The sequence below is a fragment of the Temnothorax americanus genome, unplaced genomic scaffold (assembly GCF_048541705.1).
Source record: "Temnothorax americanus isolate GAGA-0224 unplaced genomic scaffold, ASM4854170v1 Scaffold33, whole genome shotgun sequence".
Lineage (NCBI taxonomy): Eukaryota > Metazoa > Arthropoda > Insecta > Hymenoptera > Formicidae > Temnothorax > Temnothorax americanus.
This window is the reverse complement of record NW_027509475.1, coordinates 1,942,240-1,954,629: the sequence shown is the minus strand read 5'-3', so window position 1 is coordinate 1,954,629 and position 12,390 is coordinate 1,942,240. Positions and strand designations below refer to the sequence as shown.

At 44.3% G+C, this 12,390-nt stretch overlaps 1 protein-coding gene across 11 annotated transcripts in view; it reads right to left on the bottom strand.

The window, feature by feature from the left end:
- Crtc (CREB-regulated transcription coactivator) overlaps positions 1–12,390 on the bottom strand; it is a 38,938-nt gene that overhangs the window by 18,905 nt on the left and 7,643 nt on the right. For 8 of the 11 annotated variants that reach the window (XM_077413626.1, XM_077413631.1, XM_077413627.1 and 5 more), the window contains one exon: positions 1,532–1,793. In XM_077413626.1, the coding sequence (XP_077269752.1) occupies positions 1,532–1,793 (262 nt within the window). The remainder of the gene's footprint in view (positions 1–1,531; positions 1,794–12,390) is intronic. The other 3 variants (XM_077413628.1, XM_077413630.1, XM_077413638.1) reach the window with 1 other exon arrangement.

Here is a 12,390-nt window from a genome sequence, read left to right as displayed (position 1 = left end):
CAGAACATGCGCACTTTATCACAAGTTTTGCAATTACGAGTAACGGACGCGAAGTCGCACTGCCGCGCCGATAAGTTAACGTGCCGTTGGATTCTCCTATTTAGACAATATCTACTTCGCTCAATAGCTACGTTATTCCGCGACACTGAATATAAAACGATCCATTTTGATACATCTTCGGTTACGATTGTACAGAATGCATACGGGGGGGAATGGACGGGGGATTTCTCAAACTAGTTATCCAATTTCTCCGGAGTAACATAATATCGCTTACTAACGTTACTATACCGTATAACGTTTCACCTGCTTCGTTGTAGAGTGATCTCCGGCACGAGATCGCTCCGCAAAGTTTTGTGACTCGACGCGATTAAGTAATTTATGTATATATCGAAACTGTACAACGTTACTGCTTCGAAAGAAGAAAAACTAATCTTTGCCTTGAAAAAGGAATCGATTCTTTGATTAAATTGTTTTACAAACTTTATAATCGGCGTGTAGTAGTAAAAGAGCGTTTAAATTAATTTCGCGAGTGCAAGACTGTCGCGTAAACGGAACCGCGGGAATTCCGGGTTCATAGCTTGAAGTCGCGAAAGCCCTTAACGCATATAGATTACGCCGCGTGCACTTGTGAGGCGCGGTTTGGGAGATCAATCTCTTTGTAAAATTCTCTAGGTAACCACTTTGAGAGAACGAAGCGCGGTGTCGCGATGTAACGAGATAACGGAGGCAATATGGTAATGACGAAATTTCCGAGCTGAGCTGATTCATGAAAGTTGCATCAAAAGTCAAAGAAGCAGCCTCGCGAAGGCGGGAGCGCTTTTACATAGGATGAACTCGTTGATACAGCGGCTGAGCGACGTTGAAAAACTATAATATTATTCACCCGCGAATACTCGCTCACGCTCGAATTAAATTGGTAAACATCGAGGGAGTAAAAAAAAACCCGATTTCGTCTTCACGCAAAATAAATCACGTAAACTGCAGGACGTGTAGTTTCAGCCTCGTATCAATTATTAACGGTTGACGAAATAATGCTTGCGCGTGAAAGTGGTGAGTTTTATGCAAGATGTTTGATTAATTGCCCTTCTCTTTACCGACGGACCGCGATCAATTGCAAGAGGAGAAAAACGCTGAAAAATAAGTAATGCTTATGATAGAGTTTAAATGGACGCGTTTCTCAACCGCGTTGCGCCGGGTTCGATATACGATTTGAGATAGGATGAATGATTCTGTTTTTATTTATAATGGCGACACTTGAAAAGACACGAAGACATTAGTTCCAAGACATTAATTTTGTAGATAAGAACACGTGGCGAGTGCCTTGACGAAACGCGTGCATGGTATTACGTAAAGTCCCATATGCTATCTCGGCGACGCGGGTCTTTCTCGCGGTCTTTCACGCAGCATCCGCGTCATTTGAGAGAAAGCGCGCGTCGCGGGTCAGAGTCGTCCGGAGTGTACTGGTCAGAACAGGTTTGCGATGTTTATATTTAATTTAAATAAAGGGGAAAAGAAAAGGAGAAAAACCGACATGCGTCGCTACCTCGTCGATGAGACATGGCGGAGGTTGATTGGCAAGCCTCGTTGGCGCTCTGATGCAAAGCGGAGTCCGAGTTCGTTCTCCGCCAGGTGTCCGGCGGCGGTGGCGACAGGTAAGGCACGCCGCTGTACGGCGACGTGTCGTGCCTCTTCTCCATCGGGCGCGATGATCGCATAGGTCCAACCCCCATGCTCCGGCTCCTGTTGTCGCCACGGTACATGGCATTGTGCTCCTCCAGATTGCTGAGCGCCGTCTGTAAAAGATACGCACGCATCCTTCTTGAGGATTGACATTGCGGCGATGGCGGCAGCATGCAAGGATTGCAACATAAATTAACGGAAAGGGGAAAAAACGTTTGCGAATCGTGCGGTAGCGAGCAGTGCTGGTGCCTTTCTTCCTTCGCTGCTTCATTGCGGCGCAACTTTTTTTGCAACTACTCTCCAAATCTCATATCATAGAGTGGTTTCGCCACTAATATATTAGAGCGATTGCGATAGTCACTTCAAAAGAGAGGGTTGTCACTCTTAATTTGAGTAAACGCGGGCACTCCTAAGGTAGGAGTGAATCTTTCACTCAAATTTTTAGAGCGGCTACTCTACAGAAGTGATACGATCACACTCTAAAGTTATAGCGAATATTCATTAAAGATCGACTGACAAATGACTCTAACGGAGTGAAATTTTCCACTCAAAATTGTAGAGTATGTAGAGTAACATAATTCACTCCTATGGACACTGATCTACTGCACTCGAAAAGAGTAAGCAAATTGAGCCAATAGCTGCCTTAAGTTTTCGAGAATTCTTGACTGTGATTGGTCAATTTGCTTACTGCTCAAGTCTTATTGCTTAAGTTTCTCTATACGTGCCAGATATGGTCCTAAATGTCTTCCGCAAAATTCCAATCCGACAAAATCATTTCAGATCCTTGCTCGCGAGAAAAAGACGATTACGAGATACGCGAGTGCTGCTCGTGATATTCGGTTCGATCCGATTCTCTCCAGTAAAAAATAATAAAAATGCGAGAAGGGCCGCCAGCGATATCGATGCTCCGGGAAACAAGAGCGAACTGCGATAATTAACGAGCACTGAAAGCCATTGGCGCCTGATAAGATAGGATTCCGGCAAATCTCGTTATTCCGAGTTTATACAGGGTGCCTTCGTCAGAGAGACGTCTTTACGAAGGCGCACTCGCGTGTTTTATACGTGGGGGAGGAAAGGAAAGGGAAGGGGAAGGGTGGGATGGGGAGCAAGGAGTCGAGGTCGAGGCGAAATAATTCACTTCTATCTACGTGCCACGGTGGCAAAACCCGGTCGCCGAACCCTCCAACCACCGGCGAACCATTCAACCGGCGCGGGTGGCGAAGAATTTTCTCGCTCCGCGAATCCCGCGCCTCATAAAACGTCTCGTCTGCTTTACGACCCGCCGTCGTTGTCGGCGTTATGAGTGGCGATTAAAACGGCATAAAGAAATTTAATGTGGGTGTTCGAATGACCCGGATATACCCATAGAGATCCCATTTAGTGTCGCACCTGACAAAATTCATCCCGCTCGTTCCACGAGTGAGAAAATTCTCAAAGCACCTACTATATGAGGCTTCCTTCGTCGATATCTCTCGTATTTTTCACCGTGACATAAATTTTATGTCGCAATCTACCGAATGCGTCGTCGTCACCTCGCTGCTTTCCTATCGCGGCTATTTTTTGCCACGTATTTGATCGTCAAGTTTTTCAGCCTTCAATATACCGACAATACCCTTCCCTTATATATCCGTCGCCTGAAACGCGAGAGGGATGCACAACAAGGGCCACTTCCGAGAAGCGATATCTCGCTGCTTTACATCTCGAGAAAGGAATAAGGTATTCTGCAAATTGGACGTCGCTAACGCGATCAGATAATATCGCGTTTTCCCTTTAAAAAACGCCAGGCGAAGATTGTTTGCGACATTCTCTACGTTTTATAATCATCCCTGTTAAAGATTAAATTATTCTTCAATTCCGAACTCCCCTCCATCGTAATCATCTCACGATCTTACAGATATATAATGCAAACAACAAACTTAATTAACGTATTAAATTTCGAGAGGGCTTTTCTACGAGAAAAGACCGTGTGTTGTTGAAAAAAAATTCCCTCTTTAAATTCCTATAGAAGAAAATAAGCGCCCGATCAAAACAAGGGATGAAACGATTTCGTGAGATTTTGAGCTTCCTGTCTGCGGCGAGACTGCGAATCCGATAAAGAAATCTCTATCCGTTCCCGCTGCGTTGATCGCCATGTGTCAGTTGAGCGTGGGTCGCACGGCTATTACCTAATATCTGTTGAATTTATGCGATAAACACGGAACGTCTCTTCCACGATTATGTGGACGTTCGTGGACGGTACGCTGAACGAGCACGCGTGTCATCCGCTCGTTAATCGCGGTATATCAGTTGTATAAAAAACGTTTCGACACTATACTTCAAGCGAGCAAAACATTGACGTGACACAACACTTTCCTAGAAAAAATTAAACTGTCGCTATTTACGTCAAGTTGGAGATCGAATATAAAAAAAATACCATACGCATCTCTCGCCCAACTAATCTCTCGTTCGTTCCGTATAAGAATTTCGGCCCTGTATTACGAAAGCGATCGTTGAGAAAGCGTCTTACGACCGCGTCCCGTTCAATTGTGAAGAAACCTTTGATTCTTACTCGTCGCAGATGCGAGAGTAGATGTAGCGATATTTATATGCGACGCAACAATTCCACGTAGTTGGAATCGCTGGTGACGTAACGGCTTAACCACGCGCGTAAGCACGCGTGTGTGATAACTCCCGCGATATATAGGTTTTATCGAAGCGTATTTTGAGGAAGCCAGCGCCGCGATACGAGTTTTAACAACCGGATCATCACTACGCTACGTTACCCCATTTGCATAATGTAATATGCAGAACGTATCGGCGTCTGGTATAGTGACGATGCAAGAATAGCTTCACCGCGACTTTTTTTACGTCGCATACACGAGCGAGGCTGCGCTACACACACACACACACACACGCACACGAACACGCACACAGAAGTGGCCGCGTGCACGTGTCCGGGATATTCGTCGCGCCCGCGCGTATGATGATAGCGTGGATACTAACATATATTCCGCCGCGCATCTCGTGGTGGACGCTCGGCACCGGCCACGCCGGGCTTTATATAAAACCTTTGTTAGGATAAAACCCCAGAAATTATAAATAACAATGTTATAAGCAGCCACAAAATGCTATTAACTTGTGTGATTTATGACGACGATCGCGCCGCGACGCGAATCGATAGAGGGGCAGCTTACTATTTTAATAGACCTAAAACAAAAGGCTTTCTTATTTGTTAACTTTCGAAAAAGGGAAAAAATGTATCGGAAGTCTCTCTTTTTTTCCCTCTCGTGAAACGCGAGGAAATCTCCACATTTTGCGTTTTTCTAGGACGACACTGAGATAGTACCGAACAGTCGTGCTAAACACGTCGGATCTCGGACACGTCGGATCTCCCAGAGATAAAGAAACCGAAACTTTATTAATTATATCGAAAATCTGGAAATGAAGTAGGAACTCCACGCGGGTCGACGTCTCCATTCACAACTTTCCCAATGTCAGGGTCGTGGGCGTCGCACGAGACGGCGCGACGCGGAGCGGCGCGGCGTGGCGCATCGACCAACGTCGCGCTCGTTGAAGAAACATACCTTCAATTAGTGTCGACGTTAATAAAAGCCATGTCCATGTCTCGCGAATTTAGCATATTCGCCCGAAAAGTTAAACGAGGACAATCAACCGCCTCCGTGCGGCAGATCGATTCCTCGTCCACTTAACTCTTTCTCTTTTACTCTCTAAATCTAATTAGTAATTTCACCACTAATACATTAGAAATTAGAGTAATTGCGATAGTCACTCTAAAAGAGAGGGTTGTTACTCTAATTTGAATAAATTCAAGCACTCATAAGGTGGGGAGTGAATTTTTTACTCAAATTTTTAGAGCGGCTACTCTACCCAGAGTGATATATATACGATCTCACTCTAAAGCTATATACAGTAAATCACGATTCACTAAAGATCGACTGAAAAATGACTCTAACAAAGTGAAATTTTCTACTCAAATTTGTAGAGTGACATGCATAATTCTCTCCTGTGAACATTGATCTACTGCACTCGAAAAGAGTGCCCTTTCACTCCAACTTATGGCGCAATTTTACTCTTTCTTATAGTTAGAGTGGCGAATCACTCGAAGTGCACAGGCTTAATTTTCAGTTTTCTTTACACTTGCATTTTACTCGTTTTAAGTGATATTTCACTCTTCGAGAGAGTAAACGACGAGAGAAACAGTATGAGCTACGTTAGCGCTCTTTTAGACAGTCTTCCCGTTGAACACCGTGTATTTCCCGACTGTAAAATACCTTGTCATCCTAGGGTAGAAACGAATGACCTATTTGAAGACAATGTGTGTGTGTGTGTGAGGCGACTAAAGCCGTTTATCACTTAGAGCGCTGTGGCGGTTTTCATATGTGTCTTCATACACCTCTCTCTCTCTCTCTCTCTCTCTCTCTCTCTCTCTCTCTTTCTCTCTCTCGTCTCTCTCAATGTTTCAATAGATTAGAGAATACGCGGCTCTCTCCTCTCGTCGTCGCTACTGTCCGCAGCGTGTCGGCACGTGCCGGTGATTGAAATGAACGCGCGCGACAGCGACTCCCGGGCTTTCCTTATGCTACCTGCATACTCCTGACACGAGGCCAATATTGGTCTCGCGAGAGCAACGTGTGACGGATGCGATGCACATTGAGGGTTACAAGTTACAAGGGCTCGCGATCAATGTTACATACGTCGCGTCGCCGCCAGCCGATTTCCCTCCCGTGTGTTTCACATCCCGCCGCACGAGAAAGCCAGAATGTAATTACTCCGCTATCCATATTCAAGAATGAGATTACCGACGAGCGGAGAGCCTGTCAAAGAAAAACGGCACACACGTTGCGCCCGCAACGTATATATCGTTATTCATCCCGATCGCCTAGCTCGCGGAGTGCAAAGCGCTCGAGCGCTATGTTGCACGTCGCGTAGGTACTCTGTTCCGAATTTAAATTTATTCCGATCCTAACTCTGTGAGATACGTGAGAATGCAGACAGGAGAAAGATCGCATTCGTCTAGCGAATAATAATAAATAGTTAAATTTTTTTTCAGATTTTTGCATAATCTCCGAAAAGATAGAGCTCGCCTATATTCTTTTCACGTGAAAATCCAGCCCTGATCTCGAATCTCTCACTCACAGAGAGAAACAAGTTTTCAACGCAAAACTTGGCGACTTTCTACTAATAATTTATATATTTTATATCCTTTAGTCGTTTTTTTATTTCAGCGACTTTCTATTAGCCATTTGCGGTTTATACTCGTATCCGTATTATTCGCTATATATCTTTTCTTTCGACGAAAGATACTACGTAAATGTTTAAAAAGATATCCATCCGAAGCCGCAAGGCAGTGATTGAATAAATAAATAAATAAATAAATGTTTAAAAAGATGTATATTTAAAAATATGTTTGTAGATTTAATATATCTCATCTAAGTGTTTATGCAGACTATTATAAAAAATTACTATTATTAATAAACAATTTTATGTTGCAAATAATCGAATAAAGTTTATAATTAATTAATTCTCTATATTTCAGCTTCAATCTTCTTTCGCAATAAGCAAAAGAAATCGTGCGAATGCAATCTTATTTGGAAAATTGTGTTTTCAGGGCAATCTTTTAAGCTCTTGAATGCAATAATCTGTTAAATTCTCTTTTATAGTAGTAACGCAAAAGAACCGTTTTCGAAGGTCGTGCACGCGTCGATACGCGTGGTTTATGCCCGAACGAAGAGAAAAAGGGAAATACGAGGGAAAATCTTGGGCCTGTATACGATCGAACAGATTCACGGTATAATTACTCTCAGCGAAAAATTAATATCGTAATACGAAGTATCGATTTTATGCCCGCGAAAATAATAAAGCATCCGCATAGCTACAAAACGACAGATTTCATCCTGACGCTGAGAAAAATTTCGCGGCCGAAAAAGTTGCAACTTTTTCCCCGACTTAACGAACTTTAATTTGGACTTGAGCCACGATACTCCGCTATTAAATATTTATCCGGCTTATGTACTTCGACTTTCACAGATGATATTCAAGGACACACCGTTCGATCGAACGCCGATGACACTTTCCAGGTTGTAATTATATCTTCATTTGACCTCTTATGCAAGTCGACCGTCCGATGTCGGATCGCTAACGGTGCAGTGGAATGAGAAATTATGGAGCGAAGGAGCCCCTCACGCCGTGTAAAGATTTTCTCAACGAGAAAATCAAAGACCCTCGGTATTACTGGATAATATTACGTAACGCGAGATGATGAAACTTTTTGGCAGGCAAAAAGAAATTAGGCTAAAATTGGAGACTTTCGACTTTTGGAAATATTCCTGGAGATAAAAAATGCACAAAACAAGACTTGAGCTTAAATGTAAACGGCACCGACGCAACGGTCACGCGGAATATTAATCAAAATATTAATCGCTAAAGATTAATGCGGGTTACATGTTAGAAAAAAGGTGACGGATATGAAATCTTCGTAAATAGAAGATAGATCTTAACGGCGGCGGGTCAGACCGAGTTAGACCAAGTATTTTTGTGCAGTCTGCAGAACGAGGACGTGCCAGACATTATGAATGGGGCGAGAAATACGGAACGCGTTGAAGAGGTCGGGAGCCGATCGTCGCGGAAGAAGAAGCTTCCTTTTACGACCACCCGCCCCCTCTTACTCCCGCAAGTAGTTCCCTGTGCTCCAGCGACCTAGGTCCCTACCCTTGCCTTCTAATGACAACTTCGCTCCACCCACACACACGTCGTCGTCGTCGTCGGTCGTCGTCACGACGCTACGCCGCCGTCTGCCAGCTCCCGACGGCGATGACCCACTTCGACGAGGATACCCATCGCCATTCATCAAGGCCTGTCGATTGATAAGAAAGAAACAGAACGCACGCGGCATCTCTGACCGAATTTCCACGTCCTGCCATATAGCTGAAGCACGGAATTCCGTCCAACCGTACGCAAAGGATCGATCCATAACGTGCTCTTCTCTGAATTTCATAAACCATCGTTTCTCGCGGATCAAGCGAGAAACAACAAGTCAATAGCCAGGTCTTAAAGAGATCGCTTCGTTAGCACACGCGGACATAATCCCCGGGAATCTCGATGCGAAACGAGCGTTATCCGTGGAAAATCGATTGCCGTGTCGTGGGGTGCGACGGATGAAGGGCGGATCAAAGGATCTCAGATTTTGTTTTGCAAACAAAAAGGCAATAAAGCGTTGTTATCGCGTATATAATCTCCGCAGAGAAGCGGAGCGTCGACGTTCTCCCGCAAAATTTCGCGGGGGGCGTAAGGACCGCGACGATCGAAGCTGGGTGCAGCTGCGGCCGCCGCCACCGCCGGCCGCCGCGGCAGCAACGGCCGTAACAATCGGCACGCCGGGAACGAATGAAACTGGCGAGTATACCTCCGCATGAGGTAACGCGATCAATATTTCGTATGCGAGTGCACACTTGCCCCGAAGCACGTGTATGCGCTGGCGTTTGTTTTCCGCTGTGCCCCCAGAGCTTGCGCGTGGTTACTCGCATCGTTGGAGGAATATCCTGCCGTGCGGAGAACTCTAAAGGCTGCGGAAACACCGTGTCGGGAAAGCGAATGAGAAAATCCTTCCTTCCCGCGGGACCTCTTGATGAAAAAGCGCAAAGTTAGAGATAGCGGCCGACTCCCCGATCCGCTTTTAAATTCAAAAGTCTTATCGCAAAATAATTATTTTGTGCGTTCTTCCTAGTCAATAGTAATATTTCTTCAGCCCAGCTTTTCCACGCCACGTGCTTGAAAATCATGATAATATTAACGCGTTGCCCAGGTATTTGAATTAGATGTTTGAATGGGGAGGGATGTTAGACGTGGCTCCGAAAGCAAGTGGAAGTTACGACGATATTATTCCGAGGTTGCTATTTATATTATCCCGAGAATGAAGGCTCGTACGGTACGCCTTATCGCCCACGGGGCTGCCATTCAATTAGATTGCGCTGACAGAGATCGGAGCGCAAGGCTAAGCCGTGCCGCCGAGGCTCTCGTCGCGGCGCGGCGACATGAACGACGGATAGGTGCGCCACGGCACGTGCGCAGGAGCAGAAATCCGCCGGAAATTCGATCGATTCGTTGTGCGCGCGAGAAAGTTGGACGAGCGAGAAGACGACGCGAATGCAATCGCGACGACAACGACGACGGCCAGGCCTCGCCGGCCTCGGGAGGCGCGACCGGAATGATCGAAGCGGCGCGGCGGGGTAAGAACCCGGGAGGAATCTCTTGACCCCGATCGCACATCCGCGAGGAGAGGTAGACCGCCCAAGATAAGACCGCCTCGGTGCATTTTCTCGCGCGATCGAAACTTGACCTTGACTATCTTGCTGGCAACTTCCCGGATCTTTATATTTCCTTTATCGCACTCAAGCCTCGATCCTATCGGGATCGACGAATTTGGATCCTTTTGAATAGAGATAATCGGATATCCGTACGTGGACTTGGGATAATCGCGGGTATCAGAAACGTATGCCGGGGCAATTTGTCGCGCTAACCCGGTAATAGAAACTTGCGCGGGATATAAGCGGTACATAGGACTCGTTTTACCCTCAAACCAAGCGCTGTATCAAGGTCGGAGTATATTAATAAGCACAGGTCTCTCTCCGTGGCATTGTGATACTCGTAGACTAAACACAACGATTTCCCATTGTCCTGCGTTGATCGATCAATTTCTCGCGGAGCTATAAGACAGCTCGCAAAGTATTATCACTTATTCAGGAAACCTCGCAAGGTCTTTTGGTATACGAGGAGAGAAACACACGGCTTTACATTATTTCGAATTACATATACAATCTCGCGATACGTCGTATGAGTTTCAGCTAAAAACTAAAGAAGTTCGACCGTATATACCACGTTCGAATTACATACAATTTTGCGATATGTCCTTTGAGTTTCAGCTGAAACGCTAAAACAAAAGTCGATTCGAAAAAAATGCTTACAGATCTCATTATTGATATCCATGAAAAACATTCGTCGGCGTTGAACTTACTTTCTCGTGCATCGTATTAGCAATAAATATTTCAATTTCTAAATCTGTTTCTTTTTTTCTTCGATAACACGTAATTTTAACATGCACTTGCCGCGCATAATCCGACTGATGTATCAACCGTCTAAAACGCGCGCCGTCAATCGAATTACGTTGTATCTGTAATCTAATTAATTTTCAATGATTGTCAGTGGACGAGGAAAATAGCGCGTAATGGAAGGTCAATCAGGCGGGTTCGTCGATTCGATTTAACGCGGTTAAATTTGAGAATGTTTCGTCTTTTGTTCTCGCCTCGCGAAAGACTTGTATGCGCGAACGTTCGATAATAACGCGACGGCGAAGCAGCTACGATATTACATTCTCGTTTCGCGATTTAATTGCTTCGTTATATGGAGTGATACGTGCTCAGTGCGCGTGTACCGTAAACTGAAATACGAATTTCCCCTTTGTTTATTACCTCCGGCAGCGTTACATATTGCAGCCTCCGTATAAGCAAACAATTACAATCATTGACAAATTGCAGCAATCGTACAATACAAAGTCTGATCTATAATTCCGAGTTATTACGGCGATAATATGATCGGAAGTATCAAATTAGTGTATCGCAAGTACGATAGTTAATACGATCTCTTTTTTAGCTTCGATTTTTTCCTTTTCCCTCGAATGTAAAACGAAATTAGCCAATTTTCAGTTATTATCATACCTGGTGATTTCGCATCGCCATGTTGATTCTTATAATTCAGGTAATTTGATAATCCCTGCGTACATTGTATCCTTCAGCGGTTACGACATCGTTTCGTGCAAGTGTATCTTCCGCATTATCAGCGGACTTCGTTTAGATATTGATAGGTATCGATAATATTACGTAAAATAAAGAAAAATATTCTGTCAATCATTTTTTATGTTACTACGAATTAATTAAAAATGGCCGTATTATGACATTCTAAAAAAAACATTCTGCAAACAAACTCGACTTATGATAAATTCGAACACAATGGCGCGGGCGTGTGATTTAAATTGTTGAAACAATGAAAAGCACACACGGCTTACGGTCTATAATTGTGACTCCAACAATAAATATGTCGGAATCGAGTCGGAATTGAAAACACCATAGGGTCGTGCGTTGAACCGAATAAGCGCCCGTCTCCGGCTTAGGTTCAATGGAGTTAATTACGTATATTAAGTGCTTCCCGTTATTTAGCCTAAAGCAAATATTTCAAGTGTAGTTTTACAATTTCCATGAAAAATTAAAACCAAAGGTCGACGGAATTATTTCCATCAAGATATACGTTATTTTTTTATTCAATTATGACTTTTTAAAAATTCCACGAAATATTACGTTGTTTGATGTATCAAATTAGAGCTCTCGCGTTTGAAGTTAAAAATATTTTGTTAGAATAATTGCTACGTCCCCATTCGACAGCGTCATCGAGGGAAAGCGTCTGCGTAAAACGAGGGTAGACAAAAAAATTCTTATCTAGCATTTCCGATCCCAGTTTAACTGTTTACTGAATGAAAATCGAAAAGTTCCACGCATCAAGCCGAGCGTGTGTTCGTATAGATGCGCGTATGCACAGGATACACACAAGGTCGCGGACGCACGTAATTGCGCGCTGCACCGCTTCCGTTAAGAGTCGAAAATTAGCCGGGGGTTTAATCGGCGATTTAACGGCGAAGAGCCACAATCGGTAAGCGAAGGATAT